Consider the following 27,234-nt stretch of genomic DNA (forward strand, 5'->3'; position numbering starts at 1 on the left):
ATCTAATTTATTGTCTTCAACTCCATTAAAGTTCCCCGTAGTCTCTTAGCTTTAGTATAAACATCTATTTTCTTAACCCAATGAAGAAATATTTTCGGTCATGGGGAGGAAGCTGGAATGCCCAGAGAAAACCCACATTCACGAGGACGTGCAAACTCCACACAAAAAGTTACATATGTATGTATATATATATATATATATATATATATATATATATATATATATATATATATATATATATATATATATATATATATATATATATATATATAATTTTTTTTTCAAAATGTCATACATGCCTGTCTTCACTTTACATGACATTGGGAAGAATTTTTAGATAAATGAGTCACAATAAAAACATGTTCAAGCCTTTTGATTTGATTGTTCAAAGATGGTGGAGTCAGAACTTGTCATTTTGACAACACTGACACTTTCAGTGACATTAATACTTGCTTTTGGATTAAGGAACTTGCTTTTGAAGCAAGATCTACCTATATTGAGCTACTGACTTTCTGTAGTAATTCATGTATTTGACTTTCCATTTTAAGAAAGTGACTCAACTTTGCAGGGTTTCTAATACGTTTTGGAGTTTACATTAATTGTTTTGAAAAATGCTTTAGGAGTGGTGCAAAGTTTAAATATGTTTTGAGAAATGCAACAAAGCGACTGAGACAAACTGTAAATATTATACTTCACCTGGCCTAGTTTCTTAGTTTGATTAAAATATGTAGAAGATGCTAAAAATCAGTTGTTTAAATTAGATTTCCAAAAGGAACACGAAAATAAAAGGTACAAGTGAATGAAAGATTAGGGTGAAAAAAACGTAAAACCCTTCAAATGAATTGAGTGCACAACTAAAAATGAGTTGCGTTTGCACACAGTAGAAAAATCGATAGCCACAAAAAATGTGAAGAAATAAAAAATATATATATTAAAGCCACATATGAAATATTGGGTCATCCAAGAATTTCAAAATTTTTAAGCTACACGATGTAAGAACATAGAAACAGAACAAAAAGGGAAGAGATTAAAAGAAAACAGAGAGAAATTAAAGGTGTATTCAGACTAAATACATTTGGTTTGCTTAAAGTGAACCAAAGCTTGTTCCCCCGATAATCTGAAACAAATGTGCTGTCTGCATATATAGAATGTTGAACCTGGTCCGGGACCAGGAACCGCTCTCTGACCCATTTTGAGGTGGTCTCGGTTCGTTTCCAATCACACTTTGCTTCACTTTGCTCTGAGATTCCTCAGTCTAAATACAAATTCTTTACCCCAGAGGAGCAACTAATCCAAAAAGGCCACCATAGCTGACGAAGACAGAGTAGGAATGTAGCAACAGATGAGCCGTGGACAAATGTAAAGCAACAATTGTGCAACAATTGTCGTGTAATCAAAAAGAAACAAGGTTCCAACTGCTTTTTTTTTTAGTTTTTTTTTTTTTTTTTAACACAGCTCAAAATGTTTCTCACATACTTTTCTGAGTCTTTTTATCCGGCATGCGCCTGACAGACGCTGATGTGACATCATCCTAAAAGCCATCTTGCCTTGTAGTTCCTTATGAATTCTTTTAAAATAGTGCCATAAAACCACAACGATGAGACACATTGAAATGTGATCAGAGGAATTCAGACTCATCAAAACAATTTCTAATGTAATACACACTACTTCTTACTGTTTTCCCAAAAATGTATGTGATTAACACTTATCAGCATACCATTTTAGCTGTCTTCTTGCCAGTTACCGCACAGAGGTATGCCTCCACCGGGCCAAAAAAGCAAGTAAAAAATGATGAGCCTGACATTGATACGGCAGTTCAAAATTGTATAGAAAAATATGAAGATCAAATGAACCAAAAGCATATGACTTCCATAATTTTCTAGTTTGTAATTCATGACTAGAGTGTAAAGAGATCTTTAGTCACATGGTTTAAATTACAAGCTTTAGTCTGGAACAGGGAAGTCCACTTGATGGCAGTCTGAATAAAGACCAAACTTATGGTTGAGGACTCAATGTGGACAAATCTATGCAGATCAATGGATCTTAAAGTTTGGATACACCCTAAATAAAATAAAAACAAGTCTATCGAAAAGCAAAGCTATCCGCACGTTTTTAAATCTCAGTGTTTGCCAGAGGTAATTAAAATTTAAGATGAAATATGAAATAAAACATTGAGACAATAACAATTAATGGTATCTTATTCTGACCTCTAGAGGAGAATCTGGTTCATCCAGGATGCTCTTCTCTCTCTGCATCCGCTGCATGGTTCCTGTAGAACTGGGGTCCATTATCAGCACGTTCTGACTTCCAGCTCTGCCGAACTTACAGTCACTCTTTCTGGAGTCAGTGGTCCTGCACACCTCGTAATTGTACGTGTGTGGCAGAGTCCCTGTTCCCAAAGTGTCTGAGTAACGTGGAGGATAATATGGAATCACTGGGAGGCTGGAGTGGTACAGGATGCGAGACTGTCTCCATCTGTAGATTTTGACGGAGATGATGACCACTAAACACGTGATGAAGAGGAAAGAAACCACAGCCAGAGCCAGCACTAAGTAAAAAGTCAGGTTGTCATTGTAGTCCTTGTCGTGTGGAAAGTCCGTGAACTCCGACAGCACTTCAGGGAAGCTGTCCGCCACCGCCACGTTCACAATGACTGTAGCTGAACGAGAGGGCTGTCCGTTGTCCTCCACGATCACAGTCAGTCTTTGTTTGAGCAAATCTTTCTCCGTCACTTGGCGGACAGTTCTGATTTCTCCATTCTGTGAGCCCACTTCAAACAGCGCCCTGTCTGTAGCTTTCTGCAGTTTATAGGAGAGCCAGGCATTCTGTCCAGAGTCCACATCAACAGCCACCACTTTAGTCACCAGGTAGCCCACATCAGCTGAACGAGGCACCATTTCAGCCACCACAGAGCCAGCAGTCTGGACCGGATACAGAACCTGAGGGGGGTTATCGTTCTGGTCCTGGATCTGGATTTTCACTGTCACGTTGCTGCTGAGTGGAGGAGACCCTCCGTCCTGCGCTTTGACGCAGAAGCGGAAGTCTTTGATCTGCTCGTAGTCAAAAGAGCGCACTGCGTGGATGACTCCACTGTCAGCACTGACGGACACATATGAGGAGACTGGCACTCCGTTCACAGAGGAGTCCTCCAGTATGTAAGAAACACGCGCATTCTGCTTCCAGTCAGCGTCTGTGGCTTTCACTGTGAAAATAGACACACCTGGTGTGTTGTTTTCTACAATGTAGGCCTCATATGAGCTCCTCTCAAAGACAGGTGCGTTGTCATTCACATCAGAGATCTGTAAGGTGAGAGTGACGCTGCTGGAGAGGGAGGGGACTCCTTCATCAGAGCAGGTCACTGTGATGTTATACCCTGACGCTTTCTCTCTGTCTAATTCACTGTCTGTTTGTAAACTATAAAAATTATTAATGGTTGACTTCAACAAGAATGGGATGTTTTCATTCATTAAACATTGAACTTTACCATTATTTCCAGAATCCAGATCTTCAACATGAATCATTGTAACAACAGTGCTTAATTTGGCGTTTTCTGGAATAATATTTGATTTCGACATTATGTTAATTTCGGGTTCGTTATCATTTATGTCTTGAATGTCCACAATTAATTTACAAGAGTTAGTTAGTCCTCCATCGTCAGTTGCTCCAATATTAATCTGAAAACTAATAGATTTTTCGTAATCGATGTTGTTTATTAAAATTACCTCTCCCTTTTCTTTGTCAATATCAAAATATTCACCGACATTTCCTACTGTATTAGTGATTGAATATGTAATCCTGCTGTTTGATCCATGATCAGCATCTGAGGCTGTCACTGCAGCAACAACTGTTCCTTTAGGTGAATTCTCCGTAACTGTAGCTTTGTATGTTTGCTGCGTAAAAACTGGAGCGTTATCATTAGCGTCTAAAACCGTGACGACGATCATCATTGTTCCTGACATCTGCGGCTCTCCTCCATCCACAGCCGTTAACACGAGAGAGATCTGCTCCTCTTTCTCTCGATCTAAAGGTTTCTGTAAAACCATCTCCACGTTTTTGTTTACATCAGGGCTATTTTGTGAAGTGAGAGAAAAAATATTAGTTGGTTTTAATTCATATCTTTGAACTGCGTTTATGTCAGAATCGAGGTCCTCAGCAGTCGCCAAGACAAATTTTGAACCAATTATTGCAGACTCACTTATTTTGAAATTCATTTTAGCTTTTTTAAAAGCAGGTGCATTATCGTTGATATCTGTAATCTGGATGTTCACCGTGTAATGTTCCATCGGGTTCTCTAAAATGATCTGAAAATGTAAAGCACAAAGCGCAGTCTCTGCGCACAGCGCCTCTCTGTCGATCCTCTCTTTAACGAGGAGGACTCCTCTTTCTCTGTTCAGCTCCACGTACTCTCCGCTGTTCCTGCTGTAGATTTTAGCTTTTCCCGAAATCAAACGTTTCATTTCCAAACCTAAATCCTGAGCGATGTTTCCTACCAGCGATCCTTTTGGCATTTCCTCTGGAATCGAGTAACTGACCTGTCCCAGCACGGAGGCGAGGGAGACGAGACACACGAACAACAGTACCCGCTGATTCATTGTTCTGTCCGATCTGTTTCCTCGAAGCTTCCAGCAAGTTTCGTAAACAGATTTTAGCATCAGCTAAATTCCAAAACTACATGGAATAATAGGATTTCCATCCCTCCAACAGAAATCATTTCAAACAGGAAAAAAAGATCGAATTTGTTTTTCAAAAAATTGCTTCATCAAAATGGCTCCACCGTCGCCTGTCCTCTGGAGTGTATTATGTGGATGTTAGACTGGTGGGGTGGTTTAAAAGCAGTTTCTCAGTTATCGACACTCTAGTCAACAGCGGCGCTAGGAGTCCAAACCACAAAACTACAGGATGCCATAAAAAGCAATGAGGTTTCTAAGGCAAATTGTTTTCTCATAGAACAACGAATGTGAGCAGATGACGGACAAGGTCATTCAAAATTAAAACTGTTAGTCAACACACTTTACATTCGAGTTTTTATTTTAGTTTTGTCTGAGGACATTTAAGAACAACAACAAAAAACGCTAATCGCAAGGGTCAAAATCAGTCAGCAGATAAAAAGAAGGAAACACTATATAGTTATAACAGTAAAGAACAACAAAAAGGCTATGAAAACATCTGATGCGTTACAATTCTTTGTTTCAAAGATGAAAGTTAAAGTGAATGACGTCAGAGTGGAAGAAAATATTTACCAAGCTAAATCTGGGAGAAATTTGCTCAGTAAAGTTGCTGTCCGTGGTGCTGAAATGAATCGCAACAGCGGTAAAATAGAATGTTTTAAACACCTCTTCAAGGCGCTCATCAATATATTTTCTCTATTTTTTTTTTCATTCCTAAAAATTAGATTTAGAACAGTGTTTTTCAACATAGTCAAGGTAGAGTTTTTCCTTGACAAAAATCAGAAGGCACACTAGCAACCAAAATATATATATATATATATATATATATATATATATATATATATATATATATATATATATATATATATATATATATATATATATATATATATATTATTTTGGTTGCTAGTGTATATATATATATATATATATATATATATTTTTTATTTTGGTTGCTAGTGTATATATATATATATATATATATATATATATATATATATTATGACGTACATTCTCTCCATGATCTTGCCTGCATTTTTTTAAATAATTGAAGCATCAAAAATTTAAAGTTTGAGCTGTTTTCCCTAAAATTGCGATGAAAGTTGGATATTTTTCAGTAATCATTTGCAAATTAATTAGTTGAAAATTTGCCCCTGGTACTTTTTTTTCCATCCATAAAAATGTAAGTTAATGTAAGCTAAAAAATTTTTTAATGATGTTCTTTTTAAACAGTAATTTTTAAGCTTTTTTCGAAAAAATATTTACAGTAGGCTTAGTAAATTTTAGACAAAAAAAGACTACATAAATGTTTATAACTTTAATTACCCAAAAATGTGAACACTCTGAAGTTTATTAGGTTTTTCTCTTATCTAAATCAGAAATGTAACTTTAATAAAAATGTTTTATTTATTTTTGGGTGCTTAAATTGTGTCAGTTAGTTTAAATGTGTCTGTTGGACACCTTAACTCGATCCTGTTTGTTTTATTTTGTTATTACTTAAATGTAAACTTAATTTCAAGTATTTCAAAAGTGAAATAAGTCTGAAATTGAATTTGCCCTTCAGCCCAGACATTATTAGAAACCACATGTTTCTTTTATAAAGATGACTTGGACATAACACTGAAATCTCTTCCTTTAATTCCTTTGTTCTCCAACAAAAACCTTGAAGGAGAAAGATTTTTTTTCCTGCTTTCATCAAGAAAGTTTACAAACTGTTGGAACCTATGCTTGCGTTTGTTGCACTTCAGTTGACAACGGCACAGTAAAGAGAAGTTGTCACGTTAACCCAATGCATCACAGGAGATGTAGGGAAAGCGGTGGTGCTGATACCAGACAGACTCACGTTTCTGAGCTTCATTATTTTATTCCCTTTTTACAGGGTCTAACACAGGATCTTGTAGAAAGCTATAGGGGTGCACTGATGATCTGTGATCAGTACAGATCACTAGTCACGGTTCTGCACAAACGTGTGCCGCAGCTTGCCCATCCTCCTCTTTTCTCTTTCTTCGCACCGCGTGCATCTTTGTCTGTTCAATGGAACGCGAATCGCTTCCTCCGCCTTTGTGTTAATCCACATCAAAGTCGCTGCTCGCCGCTTGTACAATACTGGGTTCATAAACCTGACACTCCCGCCGTGTGTGTGAGAGGAGCTACCGGCAAACGATTTTCTCACGCTCCTTCAAAAAGACACAGAGGATGTTGATATAGTTTCGGTGTATTTACTTTGAAGAGTACCACAAAGGGGTCAGCAAACTACTCAACGTGAAACCTGGTCCGATTTTTAAGAACACAGAGCTGATATTCTGGTGGTGGCAAATGTTTTTAATCAGTGAAAATTAATATTTTCCCATGGCACAGCCATCTCTCGCCCACACTGGTTTTTCAGCACTGACCTAGGAGATTCATTTCTAAAAGAATTGTATGGTTTTTAAAAATGAATAAATATTAATATAAGTATATATTCAACAAAAGATATTTAAGAAAACGTATTAAAAACAAATAAAAAAAATAAAATAACACATTTTCTAAACTGAATTGTACAGACCGAAAAAGGAAGTTTCAGCACCATGAAGCATGAATCTTCCTGCATGTTTTCTTTAACCCGGTGGAAACCGTTATTCTTTAAAATTCAAAAGTCCGTCGTTGAAACACGTAAAACTTTATACCCTATAACAAACGTTCAAAGAAAAAGTTGACTTAAAAATAAAAAAAAAAAAACAAGACAGAACCAAAAGCTCTATACATGATCAAAGTTTTAAAAAGAGTGAATAGCATGGAACTATACACAAAACGTTTTTCGATAAAAACACGGTAAAACAATGGTAAAACTATGATCACATTGACCTAAAGGTTCAGAATGTTCATTGACAAAATGTTATGCTATTGATTGGTAACATCGGGATAAAAATGAAACAATACAAAAATGAGCAAAGTAGATTTTTTAAAGAGAGAAGGTAAAGAATTGCTAAAGATTGGGAAACAACGTGTGACCACCTCTGTCCAAAGTCCCGCAACTCTGTCATACTTTAAAAAGTCATCATTTCATCATCGGATAGTAAAATATAATATTTCACTTTCTGACCTGTAGAGGAGAGTCTGGTTCATCCAGGATGCTCTTCTCACTTTGCATCCGCTGCATGGTTCCTGTAGAACTGGGGTCCATTATCAGCACGTTCTGACTCCCAGCTCTGCCGAAATTACAGTCACTCTTTCTGGAGTCAGTGGTCCTGCACACCTCGTAATTGTACGTGTGTGGCAGAGTCCCTGTTCCCAAAGTGTCTGAGTAACGTGGAGGATAATATGGAATCACTGGGAGGCTGGAGTGGTACAGGATGCGAGACTGTCTCCATCTGTAGATTTTGACGGAGATGATGACCACTAAACACGTGATGAAGAGGAAGGACACCACAGCCAGAGCCAGCACTAAGTAAAAAGTCAGGTTGTCATTGTAGTCCTTGTCGTGTGGAAAGTCTGTGAACTCCGACAGCACTTCAGGGAAGCTGTCCGCCACCGCCACGTTCACAATGACTGTAGCTGAACGAGAGGGCTGCCCGTTGTCCTCCACGATCACAGTCAGTCTTTGTTTGAGCAAATCTTTCTCCGTCACTTGGCGGACAGTTCTGATTTCTCCATTCTGTGAGCCCACTTCAAACAGCGCCCTGTCTGTGGCTTTCTGCAGTTTATAGGAGAGCCAGGCATTCTGTCCAGAGTCCACATCAACAGCCACCACTTTAGTCACCAGGTAGCCCACATCAGCTGAACGAGGCACCATTTCAGCCACCACAGAGCCAGCAGTCTGGACCGGATACAGAACCTGAGGCGGGTTATCGTTCTGATCCTGGATCTGGATTTTCACTGTCACGTTGCTGCTGAGTGGAGGAGACCCTCCGTCCTGCGCTTTGACGCAGAAGCGGAAGTCTTTGATCTGCTCGTAGTCAAAAGAGCGCACTGCGTGGATGACTCCACTGTCAGCACTGACGGAAACATATGAGGAGATTGGCACTCCGTTCACAGAGGAATCCTCCAGTATGTAAGAAACACGGGCATTCTGCTTCCAGTCAGCGTCTGTGGCTTTCACTGTGAAAATAGACACACCTGGTGTGTTGTTTTCTACAATGTAGGCCTCATATGAGCTCCTCTCAAAGACAGGTGCATTGTCATTCACATCAGAGATCTGTAAGGTGAGAGTGACGCTGCTGGAGAGGGAGGGGACTCCTTCATCAGAGCAGGTCACTGTGATGTTATACTCTGAGGCAGTCTCTCTGTCTAACAAACTCACTGTCAAGAGGCTATAAATGTTGTTTAGTGATGATTTTAAGCTAAAGGGTTGGTTTTCGTCAATGAAACATGTTACTTTACCGTTTTTTTCGGAGTCAATATCTTCAATATTTATTACTGTAACTACAGTATTTATTTTGGCATTTTCAGATATAACGTTTGACTTTGACATTATGTTGATTTCTGGTTTGTTATCATTTATATCTTCTACATCAACTATTAATTTACACGAGTCCGTGAGTCCTCCGCTGTCACTAGCAAGTAAATTGATTTCAAAATGTTTCGATTTCTCAAAGTCGACGTCATCAATTAAAGAAATTTGTCCATTTTCCACATTGACATTGAACGCTCTTCTTACGTTATCTAACGTGTTAGTGATTGAATACGTAATCCTGCTGTTTGATCCTTGATCTGCATCTGAGGCTGTCACTGCAGCAACAACTGTTCCTTTAGGTGAATTCTCAGTAACTGTAGCTTTGTATGTTTGCTGCGTAAAAACTGGAGCGTTATCATTAACGTCTAAAACCGTGACGACGATCATCATTGTTCCTGACATCTGCGGCTCTCCTCCATCCACAGCCGTTAACACGAGAGAGATCTGCTCCTCTTTCTCTCGATCTAAAGGTTTCTGTAAAACCATTTCCACGCTTCTCTGACTGTTTGAGTCTCTCTGCGGCGTAACAATAAAATGATCAGCTGGTTTTAAAACGTAGTTTTGTAAATCATTTGTTCCAACATCAAGGTCCACAGCCCTGTCGAGCACAAATTTTGCACCGATCACGGCAGACTCGCTGATTTTAAAATTCATTTCAGACTTCTCAAAATTTGGCGCATTGTCATTAATATCATCTATTTGAATATTCACCGTGTAAAATTCAATGGGGTTCTCTAAAATGATCTGAAAATGTAAAGCACAAAGCGCAGTCTCTGCGCACAGCGCCTCTCTGTCGATCCTCTCTTTAACGAGGAGGACTCCTCTTTCTCTGTTCAGCTCCACGTACTCTCCGCTGTTCCTGCTGTAGATTTTAGCTTTTCCAGAAATCAAACGTTTCATTTCCAAACCTAAATCCTGAGCGATGTTTCCTACCAGCGATCCTTTTGGCATTTCCTCTGGAATCGAGTAACTGACCTGTCCCAGCACGGAGGCGAGGGAGACGAGACACACGAACAACAGTACCCGCTGATTCATTGTTCTGTCCGATCTTTTCTCCGAAAGTTCCAGTAATTTTCGCAAATTGTAAGCAATAAAAAATCAACGGATACAAAATAAATCATAAAAGTTCCATTTGATAAAAAATGTATTTCCAAAGAAAAAAATCCTCTTTGTGACAACCCTTGTCTTTTAAAATGGTTCCACCGTTGTCTTTCGCCTCAACACTGCATTACGTGGTTGTGAAACTGGTCATGTGGTGAATCTAAATGCACCCAGTCATCCACAATTAGGTCAACAGCGTCGCTATGAGTCCAAACTATAAAACTGCAAATGTTACCAAGAAAATCCATTTCAGGAGAAAAGCATTTAAATCAGTCTCGACGAATAAATGATATATCATGGCAATCTCAATTTAGTAAACAATAAGTCCTATTTATACACTTAAAACTAAACAAAAATTTATTTTTTCAAATATGTTCTCAAATACATGTTTTTGTCTTCTTTTTACTGCTAAAAAAGAAAGCTTTAGGTAACATAACAATAGAAGTTCACTATAGTTGAATGTGAAACTCAAACGTGATTAGAATGATAGAAACTTGAACAATGAAAACGTATTTCAAAACATAATTGTTTCCTGACATTTTATTTTATTGCTGTTTATATGAACTACAAATTAACATTTGATTAATTAGAGCACTGCTTACTGTTGCTTTCCTTGGTCCTGAAACTCACTGCTCATGGAGATTTTGCGTGACACCATCCAGTTGACAGAATTACCTCTGCCAGCAATGTTTCAAGTTCACAAACAATTAAAATTTCAGAAATATTTCTTTTCTTTGTACTCCACTCAGCAATTAAAGCAGAACCCAAAGAGATCATTTAGTATCGAGTCCAGAAGGAAGGCTTTAAAAATGATGGTCAATGTTACTTAAAGATTGACGTTCAGCAAAGGCTAGCCAGTTAAATATGTGTCAAAGATACACGAAAACCTATTAAAGCATGGATGGGCAAAAAAGTACTGCAGCACAAATCTCACAATGTACAACTACCAAAAGAAATTCAGATGTTGTTGTTCGAGGTGATACATTTTTATAACCTGTTATTTATTTATAAATACTTAAAACTGATTTCAAACATCAACTTAAAAACAACAAACCTCTAGAGGAGAGTCTGGTTCATCCAGGATGCTCTTCTCACTTTGCAGCCGCTGCATGGTTCCTGTAGAACTGGGGTCCATTATCAGCACGTTCTGACTCCCAGCTCTGCCGAACTTACAGTCACTCTTTCTGGAGTCAGTGGTCCTGCACACCTCGTAATTGTACGTGTGTGGCAGAGTCCCTGTTCCCAAAGTGTCTGAGTAACGTGGAGGATAATATGGAATCACTGGGAGGCTGGAGTGGTACAGGATGCGAGACTGTCTCCATCTGTAGATTTTGACGGAGATGATGACCACTAAACACGTGATGAAGAGGAAAGAAACCACAGCCAGAGCCAGCACTAAGTAAAAAGTCAGGTTGTCATTGTATTCCTTGTCGTGTGGAAAGTCAGTGAACTCCGACAGCACTTCAGGGAAGCTGTCCGCCACCGCCACGTTCACAATGACTGTAGCTGAACGAGAGGGCTGCCCGTTGTCCTCCACGATCACAGTCAGTCTTTGTTTGAGCAAATCTTTCTCCGTCACTTGGCGGACAGTTCTGATTTCTCCATTCTGTGAGCCCACTTCAAACAGCACCCTGTCTGTGGCTTTCTGTAGTTTATAGGAGAGCCAGGCATTCTGTCCAGAGTCCACATCAACAGCCACCACTTTAGTCACCAGGTAGCCCACATCAGCTGAACGAGGCACCATTTCAGCCACCACAGAGCCAGCAGTCTGGACTGGATACAGAACCTGAGGGGGGTTATCATTCTGGTCTTGGATCTGGATTTTCACTGTCACGTTGCTGCTGAGTGGAGGAGAGCCTCCGTCCTGTGCTTTGACGCAGAAGCGGAAGTCTTTGATCTGCTCGTAGTCAAAAGAGCGCACTGCGTGGATGACTCCACTATCAGCACTGACGGACACATATGAGGAGACTGGCACTCCGTTCACAGAGGAGTCCTCCAGTATGTAAGAAACACGCGCATTCTGCTTCCAGTCAGCGTCTGTCGCTTTCACTGTGAAAATAGACACACCTGGTGTGTTGTTTTCTACAATGTAGGCCTCATATGAGCTCCTCTCAAAGACAGGTGCGTTGTCATTCACATCAGAGATCTGTAATGTGAGAGTGACGCTGCTGGAGAGGGAGGGGACTCCTTCATCAGAGCAGGTCACTGTGATGTTATACTCTGATGCTGTTTCTCTGTCTAATTCATCGTCTGTTATTATACTAAAGAAATTATTAGATGTAGACGAGATCGAAAACTCATTTATCTTGTTTAACTCACACTGCACTTTACCGTTTTCACCTGAATCTGGATCCTGAATATTTATTATTGTCACAACCGTGCCAGGCTGTGTGTCCTCTTTAACTACACTGGTTTTTGACATTATGTTTATTGCGGGTATGTTGTCATTTGTGTCTAGTATTTCTACCACAATTTTGCTCGAATCATAAAGTCCTCCTTCATCACTGGCTTGGATGTGTAATTGATACTCTCGCTTCCTTTCATAGTCAACACTCCCAGCTAACCTAACTTCACCCGTTTCTTTGTTTATTTGAAATATTTCTGATGCACCATCAACAGTGTTTAAAATTGAAAACCTGATTTTTCCGTTAGATCCATCATCTCTGTCGGAAGCATGAACTTTAGTTACAATAGTTCCTGCAGGGGAATTTTCTGTTAAGGTACATTTGTGTATTTTCTGTGAAAATACTGGAGCATTATCATTACTATCCAGAACATCGACATTTATTAAAATAGATCCAGAAAGCTGTGGATCACCCCCATCAACTGCGGTCAATGTTAAAGATAAACGATCCATTATTTCTCGGTCGAGAGGTTTTTGCAAAACCATTTCAACCATCTTGCCTCCTTCTGGCTGACTCTGCAAATTTAAAACAAAGTTATTTGTTGGATTTAAAACGTAGCTTTGCAGGCCATTCTTACCGACATCCAAGTCCACTGCTTGTTCGAGCGCAAACACGGAGCCTAAAGCAGCTGACTCGCTGATCCGGAATTTCATTTCTTTCCTTTTAAACAAAGGGGCGTTGTCATTAACATCCACGACATCGACCGTAATGCTGTAAAATTCCATGGGGTTCTCCAAAATGATTTGAAAACGTAAAGTGCACGGCGCTGTGAGAGCACAAACAACCTCTCTATCGATTCTCTCTTTGATGAGCAGGATTCCTCTTTCTTTATCCATCTCTATATAATCGCCATTCTCTCCCGTGTAAACGCGGGCCTTCCCCGATTTCAGCCTTTTCGTATCCAATCCCAGATCCTGCGCAATGTCACCCACAAAAGATCCTTTTGGCATCTCCTCGGGAATAGAGTAGCTGGCCTGATTACTCTCCGAGCAAAAACAAAGCAGAAAGATCAACAACAACTCTCGTCGTTTCATTGTTCTGATCTCCGTGATTACGCAGAAGAAGAAAAAAGAAAGAAAAATGAACAGTCCGTGTCGGATCCAGTTAAAATCACATCGCCAAAAAAATGTACCTATCCTTTTCTTCGTTTTTTTTTTCCTTCCTCGAAGGAGCTTGTGTCGCAAGGAGCTTGTGTCGCAAACAGCAAATTGAAACCAAACAACCCTTCCAAACGGCTGCAACGAACATGCAGATCGTCGGCTTCTTGTCCTCTGCCTTCAAGTCATTGTCTGTAGCTCTCCGTGGAAAATGAAGGGAGGTACTGCTGATTTACCATCTACACTTAAACAGCCTGGCCAATAGCGGCCCTAAGAGTCCAGAAAGACGAACTGCACAAACGGAAAAAGTACATGGTGAACTCCTGAATTCAAGTAAAAATAATTGTCATGAAAAACTACACATGGCTTTTAAGTTAGTCTTCAAAAACTTTATGAAGACGAGTTTTGGAGATCAAATAGGCTGATTGGCAGCAAATAATTGTGTAGATATAGAAAATATAGAACAATCTTCACCTAAATGTCTTTGTCCAACTATGAAATGTTTAAGGCAAAAATATAATAAAATATAAAAATAATAATTTAAATAATTTCCGCCGCAAGAAAGAAAGGCAAGTTTTTGTGAATCATTATGACATTTCTGACAAGGTCATGATAAACACTCACAAGCTCTTATCTGAGTAAAAAACAAATAGCAAGACTTGTGAAGTAGAACGGCATTTAATCAATGAACTTAAATGCAATAAACGAAACAACAATAAGGCATGATGGAAATGTGGCAAACTTAAACAAGAGGATTTAGATAAGTGGTTGAGCTTGAACGAATGCAGTGGCATGGCCAAAGGAAAATCATTCATAACTTGTTAAATAATAGCAAATAATCAAAAATTGAAATCTGCTTTTTGTTTTGAAGTAGATAAATCAGATAGAAATAATGAACAAGGCAACAGCCTTAGTATTTTTGACCAAGGAAAAAAAGCTTTGCCAAAAAATTAGTAACTTATGATAAAAATTATACTAAGAAATAAATAATACATTTAACAGAAAAAATGCATACAAAGTTAAACTAAAGGCATATGTGCTTTAATTTTGACATTAACTATAAGGAATTTTTGGAAAAGCAAGTTATGTATTCTGTTTATTCACCCAAAAGGTAAAGACACGCTGTTGCTGTCCATGGTGCTAGAAAACCTAGAACAATCTGAACAACTGAGCTTCAGATACGGAGACAAAGTCACTGAAAGTAAAACAACTGACCTCTAGAGGAGAGTCTGGTTCATCCAGGATGCTCTTCTCACTCTGCATCCGCTGCATGGTTCCTGTAGAACTGGGGTCCATTATCAGCACGTTCTGACTCCCAGCTCTGCCAAACTTACAGTCACTCTTTCTGGAGTCAGTGGTCCTGCACACCTCGTAATTGTACGTGTGTGGCAGAGTCCCTGTGCCCAAAGTGTCTGAGTAACGTGGAGGATAATATGGAATCACTGGGAGGCTGGAGTGATACAGGATGCGAGACTGTCTCCATCTGTAGATTTTGACGGAGATGATGACCACTAAACACGTGATGAAGAGGAAAGAAACCACAGCCAGAGCCAGCACTAAGTAAAAAGTCAGGTTGTCATTGTATTCCTTGTCGTGTGGAAAGTCAGTGAACTCCGACAGCACTTCAGGGAAACTGTCCGCCACCGCCACGTTCACAATGACTGTAGCTGAACGAGAGGGCTGCCCGTTGTCCTCCACGATCACAGTCAGTCTTTGTTTGAGCAAATCTTTCTCCATCACTTGGCGGACAGTTCGGATTTCTCCATTCTGTGAGCCCACTTCAAACAGCGCCCTGTCTGTGGCTTTCTGCAGTTTATAGGAGAGCCAGGCATTCTGTCCAGAGTCCACATCAACAGCCACCACTTTAGTCACCAGGTAGCCCACATCAGCTGAACGAGGCACCATTTCAGCCACCACAGAGCCAGCAGTCTGGACCGGATACAGAACCTGAGGGGGGTTATCGTTCTGATCCTGGATCTGGATTTTCACTGTCACGTTGCTGCTGAGTGGAGGAGAACCTCCATCTTGAGCCCTTACAATAAACGCAAGCTGCTTAATCTGTTCATAATCAAACGACCGCACTGCACTGATGTCACCATTGTCAGAGTTTAATGTCACATAAGATGATACAGGGCTTCCACTCACATCTGCATCTTCAAGAAAGTATGCAATCCTTGCGTTTTGTTTCCAGTCTGCGTCTTTTGCTTTAATATTTAATATTGACACTCCTGGAGTGTTGTTTTCCATTATATTGGCTGAAAAACTGGGTTTGGTGAAAACAGGAGCATTATCGTTGACATCAGAAATTTTTAAATGTAAAGTTACTGTAGTAGAAAGTGGAGGTGTCCCTGAATCAGTTGCTAAAATACTTATATTGTATTCAGCCTTTTTTTCCCGATCAAAAACGGCATCAGAGAGTAAACTAAAATAATCACTTAAAGATGACTGAACTTTAAAGGGAAGACTGGTATCTATGGAGCAAGCTATTTTTCCATTTCTTTCAGAGTCAGCATCTTTCACATTAAATACTGCAACTGTTGTTCCCGGAGCAACGTCCTCTGAAATTAGGCTAGAGAAGGACATTATATTAATAACCGGAGCATTATCATTTATGTCAGCAACCTCAATAACAACTTTGGTTGCGTCACTGAGGCCGCCTTGGTCTTTGGCAAGGACCCTTAATTCGTATCTTTTGTCTTTTTCATAATCAACATCACCACAAACACTTATTTTGCCAGACAAACTGTCAATTTCAAATTTTTCTGCAGATTTCCCCTTTACATTTGAAAAACTGTAAGTAACCAAACCATTCGTACCACTGTCAGCATCAGAAGCATTAACAGTTGTTATATATGTGCCTTTCAGGGCATTTTCTTCCACATTCGCTTTGTAAACCGACTGACTAAAGACAGGGGGGTTATCGTTTACATCAAGGACTGTAATCTCGATATTTACTGAACCAGATCGCTGTGGAGTTCCTCCGTCTACCGCTAACAGCTTTAATGAGATGTGGGGGTGCACCTCTCGGTCCAAAGGCTTCTGCAAAATCATGACAGCGAATTTGATTCCATCAGCGTTAGAATGTTGTTTCAAAGCAAAATTATCATTGGTGGACAAAATATAATTCTGCAAGCTATGGATCCCGGCGTCGGGATCATACGCACTCTCTAAATCAAAAAGAGATCCTATGGTCGCAGATTCGCTTATTTCCAGATTAATTGTTCGACTTTTGAAAGACGGCGCGTGATCATTTACGTCTAGGATTTCCACTGTGACTCGGTGAAGCTCGATGGGATTTTCTAGAATGATTTCAAAGCTGAAGCTGCACGGAGTTATCTCTCCGCAGAGCTCTTCTCTGTCTATTCTCTCACTCACGACTAGAATCCCTTTGTCTGCATTCAGCGCCGTGTACTGAGCGTTTTCTCCGCTGACGATTCTGGCCCGACCAGAACGGAGCCTTCTCACATCCAAACCAAGGTCCTGCGCAACATTACCGATCAGTGAACCTTTCTTCATCTCTTCTGGAATGGAATAACGGATTTGTCCGCTGGTTGCAGAAACTATCCACAGAAAAAGGATTAGATTCCACTGCGGACTCAAAATCCACAAACATCGGCGTGTTTCCATGTTGTCTTGAAAAAACAAACAAACAAACAAGTCCGAGCCCTCCTAAACTCACAAAAAACGCACTAAAACCATCATTCACCGTATACACTTTTGACGAGGGTGCAAAACAGGCGAGGAAGACGACGTCCACGAGCAAATTTCTCTCAGATGCCGCCCAGTATGACGCTTTGGGACAATCCTTTCTCTCCTCCGTCTTTATTGCAACACGACTCAGGGTTTTCCTGATCAACAGCGTCGCGTAGAGTCCAAACAGTGGAATAGAAAAATAGAAGCCTTATAGCCTCCACCAACTTTTCTCTCTTGTTTAAACTCTCAAAGTTTCACAGAAAAAGGAGTCAGCTAGTATGAAGTGAAAAAAAAAGTATCAAAGATTTTTGTAAAATTGGCAAACTGGACGCATTTTGTACTCTACAAGAGACACGACATGGAAGAGAGTGAATGACAATGGACGGCAGAAAATCAGAATAAATTACCCATTTGCACTAGAAACAAAAGCATGCATAAATGCGCCCTCAGCAGTCACTCTTGGTAAATTTCTCCCTTTAAAGCGCCTTTCCTTTCGCGGCCTGGAGATTTTTGTTGTGCAAACCTGATTTTCTTTTTTTTCCTCCTTTGTTTTTAATGTTGTATTGTGTTATGCGTCGTGATGAGCTCTAGACAAACGTCAATCATTTCTGTCTCTGCTGAGAATAAGCTGACCAGTTAGCAGATTTTTCAGTTTATGGATTCCTTTAGAAATTCTACTATTAATAAGGGACCACTAACTGATTTACAAAACCAGTAAAAATATTTAGGAAAGATGATTTCTGTCCGTGGTGCTGAAATCAAACACTAAAATAAAATTACATTTTAGCCAAACAGAGTTACATGAGACATTTGAGGGGAAAAAAGACAAACCTCTAGAGGAGAATCTGGTTCATCCAGGATGCTCTTCTCATTCTGCATCCGCTGCATGGTTCCTGTAGAACTGGGGTCCATTATCAGCACGTTCTGACTCCCAGCTCTGCCGAACTTACAGTCACTCTTTCTGGAGTCAGTGGTCCTGCACACCTCGTAATTGTACGTGTGTGGCAGAGTCCCTGTACCCAAAGTGTCTGAGTAACGTGGAGGATAATATGGAATCACTGGGAGGCTGGAGTGATACAAGATGCGAGACTGTCTCCATCTGTAGATTTTGACGGAGATGATGACCACTAAACACGTGATGAAGAGGAAAGAAACCACAACCAGAGCCAGCACTAAGTAAAAAGTCAGATTGTCATTGTAATCCTTGTCGTGTGGAAAGTCAGTGAACTCCGACAGCACTTCAGGGAAGCTGTCCGCCACCGCCACGTTCACAATGACTGTAGCTGAACGAGAGGGCTGCCCGTTGTCCTCCACGATCACAGTCAGTCTTTGTTTGAGCAAATCTTTCTCCGTCACTTGGCGAACAGTTCGGATTTCTCCATTCTGTGAGCCCACTTCAAACAGCGCCCTGTCTGTGGTTTTCTGCAGTTTATAGGAGAGCCAGGCATTCTGTCCAGAGTCCACATCAACAGCCACCACTTTAGTCACCAGGTAGCCCACATCAGCTGAACGAGGCACCAATTCAGCCACCACAGAGCCAGCAGTCTGGACCGGATACAGAACCTGAGGCGGGTTATCGTTCTGGTCCTGGATCTGGATTTTCACTGTCACGTTGCTGCTGAGTGGAGGAGAGCCTCCGTCCTGCGCTCTTACTACAAACTCCAGCTGGTTGATCTGCTCGTAGTCAAAAGAGCGCACTGCATAAATAACACCTGTCTCACTATTGATAGAAACATATGCAGAAGAGGGATTTCCATGAATCCGTGTTTCTTCTAAAAAATACGACACTCGTGCATTCATATTCCAATCCCTGTCATGCGCCATGACAGAAAAAATAGACGTTCCAGGTGAATTATTTTCCATAATCTGAGCTACGTAGCTGGTTTCTTTAAACAACGGATTATTGTCGTTTACATCTGAGATCTTCAATCTTAATATCGTCGTGTTTGACAGAGAGGGCAATCCAGAATCTGACGCGCGCACTGTGATGTTATACTCTGATATAACCTCTCTGTCCAAATAAGATTCTGTGAGGAGTGCATAGTAATTAGTTATGGTTGATTTTATCTTAAATGGGAGCACTTGGTCAATTGCGCATGTAATTTGTCCATTTTGATCAGAATCCGCGTCAATCACGTTAATAATAGCCACTGTGGTACCTAAAGGAGAGTTTTCAGGCACAGGGCTGGAGAACGACATTACGTTTATAACAGGCGCGTTATCATTTATGTCCGTTACCTCAATCAGTACTTTATTTGAATCTGTTAGACCTCCTTGATCCACAGCCTCAATTGTTAATTCGTATTTTTTTTCCTTCTCGTAATCAATTTGTCCTTTCAGCGTTATGGATCCTGAAACTTCATCTAGTTTAAATATATCAGCGATCTCTGGAGTCATTTTTGCAAAGCGATATGTTACGAGGCCGTTTGATCCCACATCTGCGTCACTTGCATTAACTGTTGTTATTAATGTGCCTTTTACGGCGTTTTCTGAAACTGTAGCTCTATAAAAAGGCTTATTAAAAATGGGAGGGTTATCATTTGCGTCTAGCACTGTAACGTGCACATTGACTGTGCCAGATCTAAGTGGATTGCCACCATCAACAGCGATGAGCTTCAGACTGAGTCGGGGCTCCGTTTCTCTGTCTAGCGGCTTTAACAGAATCATTTCTGCATATTTGCGACCATCTGGACTTGAGTGTTGCTTTAAATCAAAGATTTCATTTGGACTAAGTATGTATTTTTGAAGCCCGTTATCGCCGACATCTGCATCTTCCGCAGTGTCCAGTAAAAACCTCGATCCCACTGCCACAGATTCGCTTATTTCAAATTTGATGTCAGCATTCCTAAATGTCGGGGAGTTGTCATTAATATCGGTTATTTCGACGGTTATACGATGCAGCTCCATGGGATTTTCTAAAATCACCTCAAAGCTGAAGCTGCACGGAGTCACATCGCCGCAAAGCTTCTCTCTGTCGATTCTCTCGTTCACCACTAAAATGCCTTTGTCTGTTTTCAGCTCGGTGTATTGAATGCTTTGTCTGGTCACGATACGGGCTCGGCCAGAGCGAAGTCTTTGCGCATCTAAACCAAGATCATGAGCAACGTTTCCGATAAGTGACCCCTGTTTCATCTCCTCTGGAACTGAATACCTGATCTGGCCTGAGACGACGACAAACCACGGAAGAAGCAGAAAACACAGAACTGACCTGGGAAAACGCCCTTTGTCACATGAAAGCAGAGCTTTTCCAAGCGCCATTGCTCATAGAAAAAGATAAATAAAAACCTTGGGTAGTAAAATTCAAAGAGAAAGCATTTAAGTGCAGCAAAATATCCGATGGTCTGAAATTCTTTGTCTGTAGTATCCGTTTCTGTGTCCGTTACGTGAATGCAGCACTTGCATTTCCTCTAGCTCTAAAAATGAGGTTCTGCCTCTTACCCATCGTTCAGTATCAGTTGTTATATTGGCCAACAGCGTCCCTCACTGTTCATAGCACGTATGTTATTAACACTGACAAGTTAAACATATTTATAGATCAACGATACTACTATTTTGCTTTAAATTAGTTTAAGGAAAATCTGTTGATTTTTCCAAAAGTAGAAAAAAAACAGAAAAGCAAATTTGAAAACAATACAGCTGTGATAATATTGAATACTGTAAAAAATAACTACCTGATTTAGAAAAAAATTTCTTTCATGGTATGCCAAATATTTTTAAAAAACTGCAAGAGGAGCTGTCCAATACAGTTGGTGCTGAAATAGTTCCAAATTAGTGCCCAAAAGACATTGTGCAAAACAAAGGTCTAATCTAAAAACAATCTAGGTTCTCCATTAACTTTGACAAGCAAAACAACCTTAACTTCCAGGGTGAAATATGAAACATTTGGTTTTACTCCTGGTTTTATTTATTCTGTCTCAATTTCAGAAACATAAAAGTGTGTAAAAACGAAGTCCCTTTATAAACTGTATCAATTCTAGATTTAAATAGAAAATATTGGGTAAAACAGAGAGGTTAAAATTAAGAATAAAAAAGATGACGGCAGTAAACGATAACATAGAAAGCACTTATAAAGTTTAAAAACTGAAGAAAAAAAACACTAATGCAGTTGATTGTGTATACCAGGACTATTTGAAATATGAACTAATTTCCTTATGGCTTAAGTGTAGGTAAAACCAGATATTTTGCTGTTTTCTTTATTATTGAAGACTACTTTACTAGTTTAATACTAAATTTCGAGTAAAAGTTTTTTTGCTTTAAGTTAAAACTGCTCAGTTACAGGAAAATGGAATGTTTTTATAACACTGTTACATTTTGTTAATATCAAATTTAAGCAAATGTTTTGTATAAGTAATCCATATTCAAAATATTTAAATGGTATTTTATAAGTAAGTGCCAGAAAAACCAAGAAAAAATAATTAAGACAGAATCAAAGTTTAAATCATTTCAAAATTTGGCACAAAACAACTGACCTCCAGAGGAGAATCTGGTTCATCCAGGATGCTCTTCTCACTCTGCAGCCTCTGCATGGTTCCTGTAGAACTGGGGTCCATTATCAGCACGTTCTGACTCCCAGCTCTGCCGAACTTACAGTCACTCTTTCTGGAGTCAGTGGTCCTGCACACCTCGTAATTGTACGTGTGTGGCAGAGTCCCTGTGCCCAAAGTGTCTGAGTAACGTGGAGGATAATATGGAATCACTGGGAGGCTGGAGTGGTACAGGATGCGAGACTGTCTCCATCTGTAGATTTTGACGGAGATGATGACCACTAAACACGTGATGAAGAGGAAAGAAACCACAGCCAGAGCCAGCACTAAGTAAAAAGTCAGATTGTCATTGTAATCCTTGTCGTGTGGAAAGTCAGTGAACTCCGACAGCACTTCAGGGAAGCTGTCCGCCACCGCCACGTTCACAATGACTGTAGCTGAACGAGAGGGCTGCCCGTTGTCCTCCACGATCACAGTCAGTCTTTGTTTGAGCAAATCTTTCTCCGTCACTTGGCGGACAGTTCGGATTTCTCCATTCTGTGAGCCCACTTCAAACAGCGCCCTGTCTATGGCTTTCTGCAGTTTATAGGAGAGCCAGGCGTTCTGTCCAGAGTCCACATCAACAGCCACCACTTTAGTCACCAGGTAGCCCACATCAGCTGAACGAGGCACCATTTCAGCCACCACAGAGCCAGCAGTCTGGACCGGATACAGAACCTGAGGCGGGTTATCGTTCTGGTCCAAAATAGTTAATCTAACAGTGGTGTTACTGCTCAAAGGAGGGGACCCCCCATCCTGAGCTTTCACATAGAAAGTTACAGTTTTGATCTGCTCATAGTCAAATGATCGAACTGCTTGAATGACTCCACTTTCTGCATTTATAGATACATAGGATGAACTAGGGCTGCCATTTAACTCTGAATCAATTAGAAAGTAAGACACCCGCGCATTTTGTCCAAAATCTGCATCATTTGCTTTCACTGAAAACACAGATAATCCTGGAGAATTATTCTCCACAACATCTGCGTCATAAAAACTCGATTCAAATATGGGGGCGTTATCATTTACGTCAGATACTTTGAAAGATATTGTTTTATTTGTGGAGAGAGCAGGACTCCCCTCATCCACAGCTGTGAAAGTGATGTTATATTCCGGGACACTCTCTCTATTGAGGACACCATTTGTGACCAGAGTAAAATAATTCTTCAGAGATGTCTGTATTATGAAAGGTATATTTGCGTTAACTGAACAGTCTACTTTACCATTTTTGCCCGAATCAATGTCTTTAACATGGATTATTGCTACAGTAGCCCCTATAGGTGAGTCTTCAGGGATTGTGCTAGATAATGATGTTAGTGTGATCAGGGGCGCATTATCATTTACATCCACAACCTCAATTATTACATTTGTGGAAGTGCTTTGCCCACCCTGATCTTTTGCCTGCACGCCAATCTCAAATATTTTGTCATTCTCATAATCAATTGCGCTGTTCACAGTTAAATCTCCGCTGTTTTCATCCAGACTGAAAAACTCAGCAACGTCACGAGACATCCGATTAAAGTGATACGTAATGCGGCCGTTCATGCCTTCATCCGCGTCTGTTGCGCTCAGTCTCACTATTAATTTTCCTTTTGGCATATTTTCTTTAACTGACGCCTTAAAGATTTGCTGCGCAAAAACAGGGGCGTTGTCGTTTGTGTCCCTCACTCTGACGTGTATTTTCATAACGCCTGAGCGTTGCGGGTCTCCCCCGTCAGTGGCGGTGAGCGTAAGAAGCAGCGTTTCTTCTTTCTCTCGATCTAAAGCCCCAGAAAGATAAAGCTGGGCATATTTATGACCGTTTGGGCTTGAAAGCACTTTAATATTAAAGGGTGTTACAGGATGCAATGTGTAACCACTCAAAGCGTTAATACCGACGTCAGGATCCGTTGCGCTAACTTGCAATATTTGGGTTCCTGGGAGAGCGGACTCTAGGATTTCTACGCGCATTTCTTTTTCATGAAAAGACGGAGCATTATCGTTAACATCTAGGACTTCTACTACAATGCTGTGTAATTGCATTGGATTGGTCAAAATCATTTCAAAATTCAAACTACAAGGCGATGTTTGCCCACAGAGCTGCTCTCGATCTATTTTTTCTCCCACGAGCAGGTTCCCTTTGTCTGCATCTAGTTTAACATATGCGCTGTGCTCGCTGCTTACAATTCGGGCACCACCTAATTTCAATCTTTTCGCATCCATTCCCAAATCTTCGGCAACATTCCCCACGAAAGACCCCTTCCTCATCTCCTCGGGAACAGAATATCGGATCTGGCAATGGGCCGTCGCAAGGAGAAAAATAAGCATCAAGGCATTTACTTGCCATTTAACCATCAGTTTTCTGCTGATCAGATCCATTTTCCGAAATGTAGGAATCCGAATCCACTTTTCGTTAAAGATCTATGTTTGTAGTCCAGTATTTTCCGTCGAATATCTATATTCCACCGTTAGAAAAAAGAAGAAAAAAATGAGCATGCGTAGAGACTAACAATGGTGACTGAATGCCTTCTTAAAGCTGCATCTAGGCTTTCAGAGGGGTGTAGCGCAAAAAAAGATTTGCCATATACAAAGACCGACAGCGGCCCTTAGAGTCTACCATTATTATGACAAGTAAAAATGTATGAATCAAAAAGGAAAAGGTTCACAGTATGTGTATATCATAAAACACACACAAACACACACTACATAATTAGGCTTTGCTCAGTTGAAACACTTCTCATTTATGAAAGACAAGTCTACAATGAAAACAGTTTAAAAATATATACATTTCTGCATTAATCGTGAAGATCATTTTAAGAAATATTTAAACTACATTACAATGTTTTGCTGGGATAGGCTCCAGCAGCCCCGAGACCCCGAAAAGGGACAGAATGGGATTAGAAGATGAATGTATGAATTATAATGTAAAAAAAACATTAATTCAGGTGATGTGATCACAGTTTTTATAACAAAAAGACCACATATGCAAATGTTAGTTGCTGTCCATGGTACCGAAATGGAACATTGAAGAATTTTCACTGACTGAATTACAAGCACCTAAAAGAATAGACTGACCTCCAGAGGAGAATCTGGTTCATCCAGGATGCTCTTCTCACTTTGCAGCCGCTGCATGGTTCCTGTAGAACTGGGGTCCATTATCAGCACGTTCTGACTCCCAGCTCTGCCGAACTTACAGTCACTCTTTCTGGAGTCAGTGGTCCTGCACACCTCGTAATTGTACGTGTGTGGCAGAGTCCCTGTGCCCAAAGTGTCTGAGTAACGTGGAGGATAATATGGAATCACTGGGAGGCTGGAGTGGTACAGGATGCGAGACTGTCTCCATCTGTAGATTTTGACGGAGATGATGACCACTAAACACGTGATGAAGAGGAAAGAAACCACAGCCAGAGCCAGCACTAAGTAAAAAGTCAGATTGTCATTGTAATCCTTGTCGTGTGGAAAGTCAGTGAACTCCGACAGCACTTCAGGGAAGCTGTCCGCCACCGCCACGTTCACAATGACTGTAGCTGAACGAGACGGCTGCCCGTTGTCCTCCACGATCACAGTCAGTCTTTGTTTGAGCAAATCTTTCTCCGTCACTTGGCGGACAGTTCGGATTTCTCCATTCTGTGAGCCCACTTCAAACAGCGCCCTGTCTGTGGCTTTCTGCAGTTTATAGGAGAGCCAGGCATTCTGTCCAGAGTCCACATCTACAGCCACCACTTTAGTCACCAGGTAGCCCACATCAGCTGAACGAGGCACCATTTCAGCCACCACAGAGCCAGCAGTCTGGACCGGATACAGAACCTGAGGCGGGTTATCGTTCTGGTCCTGGATTAGAATTTTAATTTTTGCCACAGAACTCAGAGGAGGGGATCCAGCATCACGAGCAGTTACATTAAATTCAAACCATTTAATCTGTTCATAATCCAGTGACTTCAGTATATGAATTACACCTGTATCGGAACCAACTGACACCAGTGATGCAACAGCTGCGCCATTAATCTCTTTTTCCTCCAGAAAGTAAGACACTCGCGCATTTTGGCCCCAGTCTGCGTCAATTGCACTGAGGACGAACACAGAGAACCCAGGAGGGTTGTTTTCGGATACAGCAATGCTGTAGTGTGTTTCATCGAATTTTGGTGGGCTGTCATTTACGTCAGAAACTTTTACATTAACGTTTTTAATGCTTGACAGAGGCGGAGAGCCTTGGTCAGTTACTTTTATGGTGATATTATATTCTGGAATATTTTCTCTGTCTAAAACGTCATCTGTCACTATGGTGTAATATCCAGTTAATGAAGACTCTATCTTAAAAGGTGCATCTGAGTCAATTATGCATTTAACAATGCCGTTATTTTCTGAGTCTTCATCATTCACGTTAACAACAGCTATAGTAGTTCCTGGGGGAGAATCCTCTGAAACAGAGTTAGAAAAAGACATAAGCTGTATGGTTGGAATATTGTCATTTTCATCAACTATTTGAATAAAGACTTTACACGTGTCAGTAAGCCCCCCATGATCACTAGCCTGGACGTTTAGTTGATATGACTTAGATTTTTCAAAGTCTATTTTGCCCGCAACTTTTATTTCCCCTGTTCGTGGATGTACCTGAAACAGCTGTTTTGTCTCTCTGGCACCGTGCGCTATAGAAAACGACAACTCTGCATTTACTCCTTTGTCGTCATCATGAGCGCTAACGGTGGTAATTATTGTTCCTTCGGGGGAGTTCTCCTTGACTTCCGCTTTATACGCTTTTTGGCTGCACACTGGCGCATTATCATTTGCATCGAGCACTGTAATATGAATACGCGCTGTCCCAGATCTGTGCGGCTCACCGCCATCTGAAGCAACGAGCAGAAGTGTGTGTGTCTCCTGCTTTTCTCGGTCTAACGGGTTTTGTAAAACTATTTCGATAGATCTGTCACCACCGGACTGTGTATTTACTTCAAGTTTAAAATTGTCTGAAGGTCTAAGAACGTATTTTTGTATATCATTAACTCCGACGTCAGGGTCGTCGGCGCTTTCGAGTGCAAAACGAGTACCCGTTGCTGCATTTTCAACCATTTTTAAGAGGATTTCATCCTTTTGGAAGGCTGGGCTGTTATCATTTACGTCAACTACCTCCACAGTAATGCGGTAAAGCTGAATAGGATTTTCTAAAATGACCTCAAAGCTGAAGCTGCAGGGCGTCGTCTTCCCACACAATTCTTCTCGATCTATTCGCTCTTTGATAACTAGCGTTCCTTTGTCTCGCTGCAACCCGACATATTCTCGGCCTCCTTTAGTAATTATTCGAGCTTTACCTGACACCAGTCGCCCAACGTCCAAACCCAA

At 40.6% G+C, this 27,234-nt stretch overlaps 1 protein-coding gene and 2 pseudogenes across 27 annotated transcripts in view; all 3 read right to left on the reverse strand.

Annotated features, from left to right (window-relative positions):
• LOC101169865 (protocadherin gamma-C5) overlaps window positions 1-27,234 on the reverse strand; it is a 307,671-nt gene that overhangs the window by 96,632 nt on the left and 183,805 nt on the right. Inside the window, exon 1 of one of the 25 annotated variants that reach the window (XM_078954156.1) lies at window positions 7,750-11,225. The exons of 23 other annotated variants lie outside the window; for them this stretch is intronic. In XM_078954156.1, coding sequence (XP_078810282.1) covers window positions 7,750-10,134 — 2,385 coding nt within the window. In that variant the 5' untranslated portion in view covers window positions 10,135-11,225. Of the gene's footprint in view, window positions 1-2,207; window positions 5,468-7,749; window positions 11,226-27,234 lie in introns of those variants that run through there. One more of the 25 variants, XM_078954140.1, reaches the window with a different exon arrangement.
• Window positions 14,362-18,220, reverse strand: LOC111947993 (protocadherin gamma-A4 pseudogene; annotated as a pseudogene). Its single transcript, XR_013658546.1, has one exon. The product of XR_013658546.1 is annotated as a protocadherin gamma-A4 pseudogene (transcript).
• Window positions 21,829-24,276, reverse strand: LOC111948000 (protocadherin gamma-A5 pseudogene; annotated as a pseudogene). The gene has a single exon (XR_013658549.1). The product of XR_013658549.1 is annotated as a protocadherin gamma-A5 pseudogene (transcript).

The sequence above is a fragment of the Oryzias latipes genome, chromosome 10, assembly GCF_053564925.1.
Source record: "Oryzias latipes strain Hd-rR chromosome 10, Olatipes_Hd-rR_3.1".
Classification (NCBI taxonomy): Eukaryota; Metazoa; Chordata; class Actinopteri; order Beloniformes; family Adrianichthyidae; genus Oryzias; species Oryzias latipes.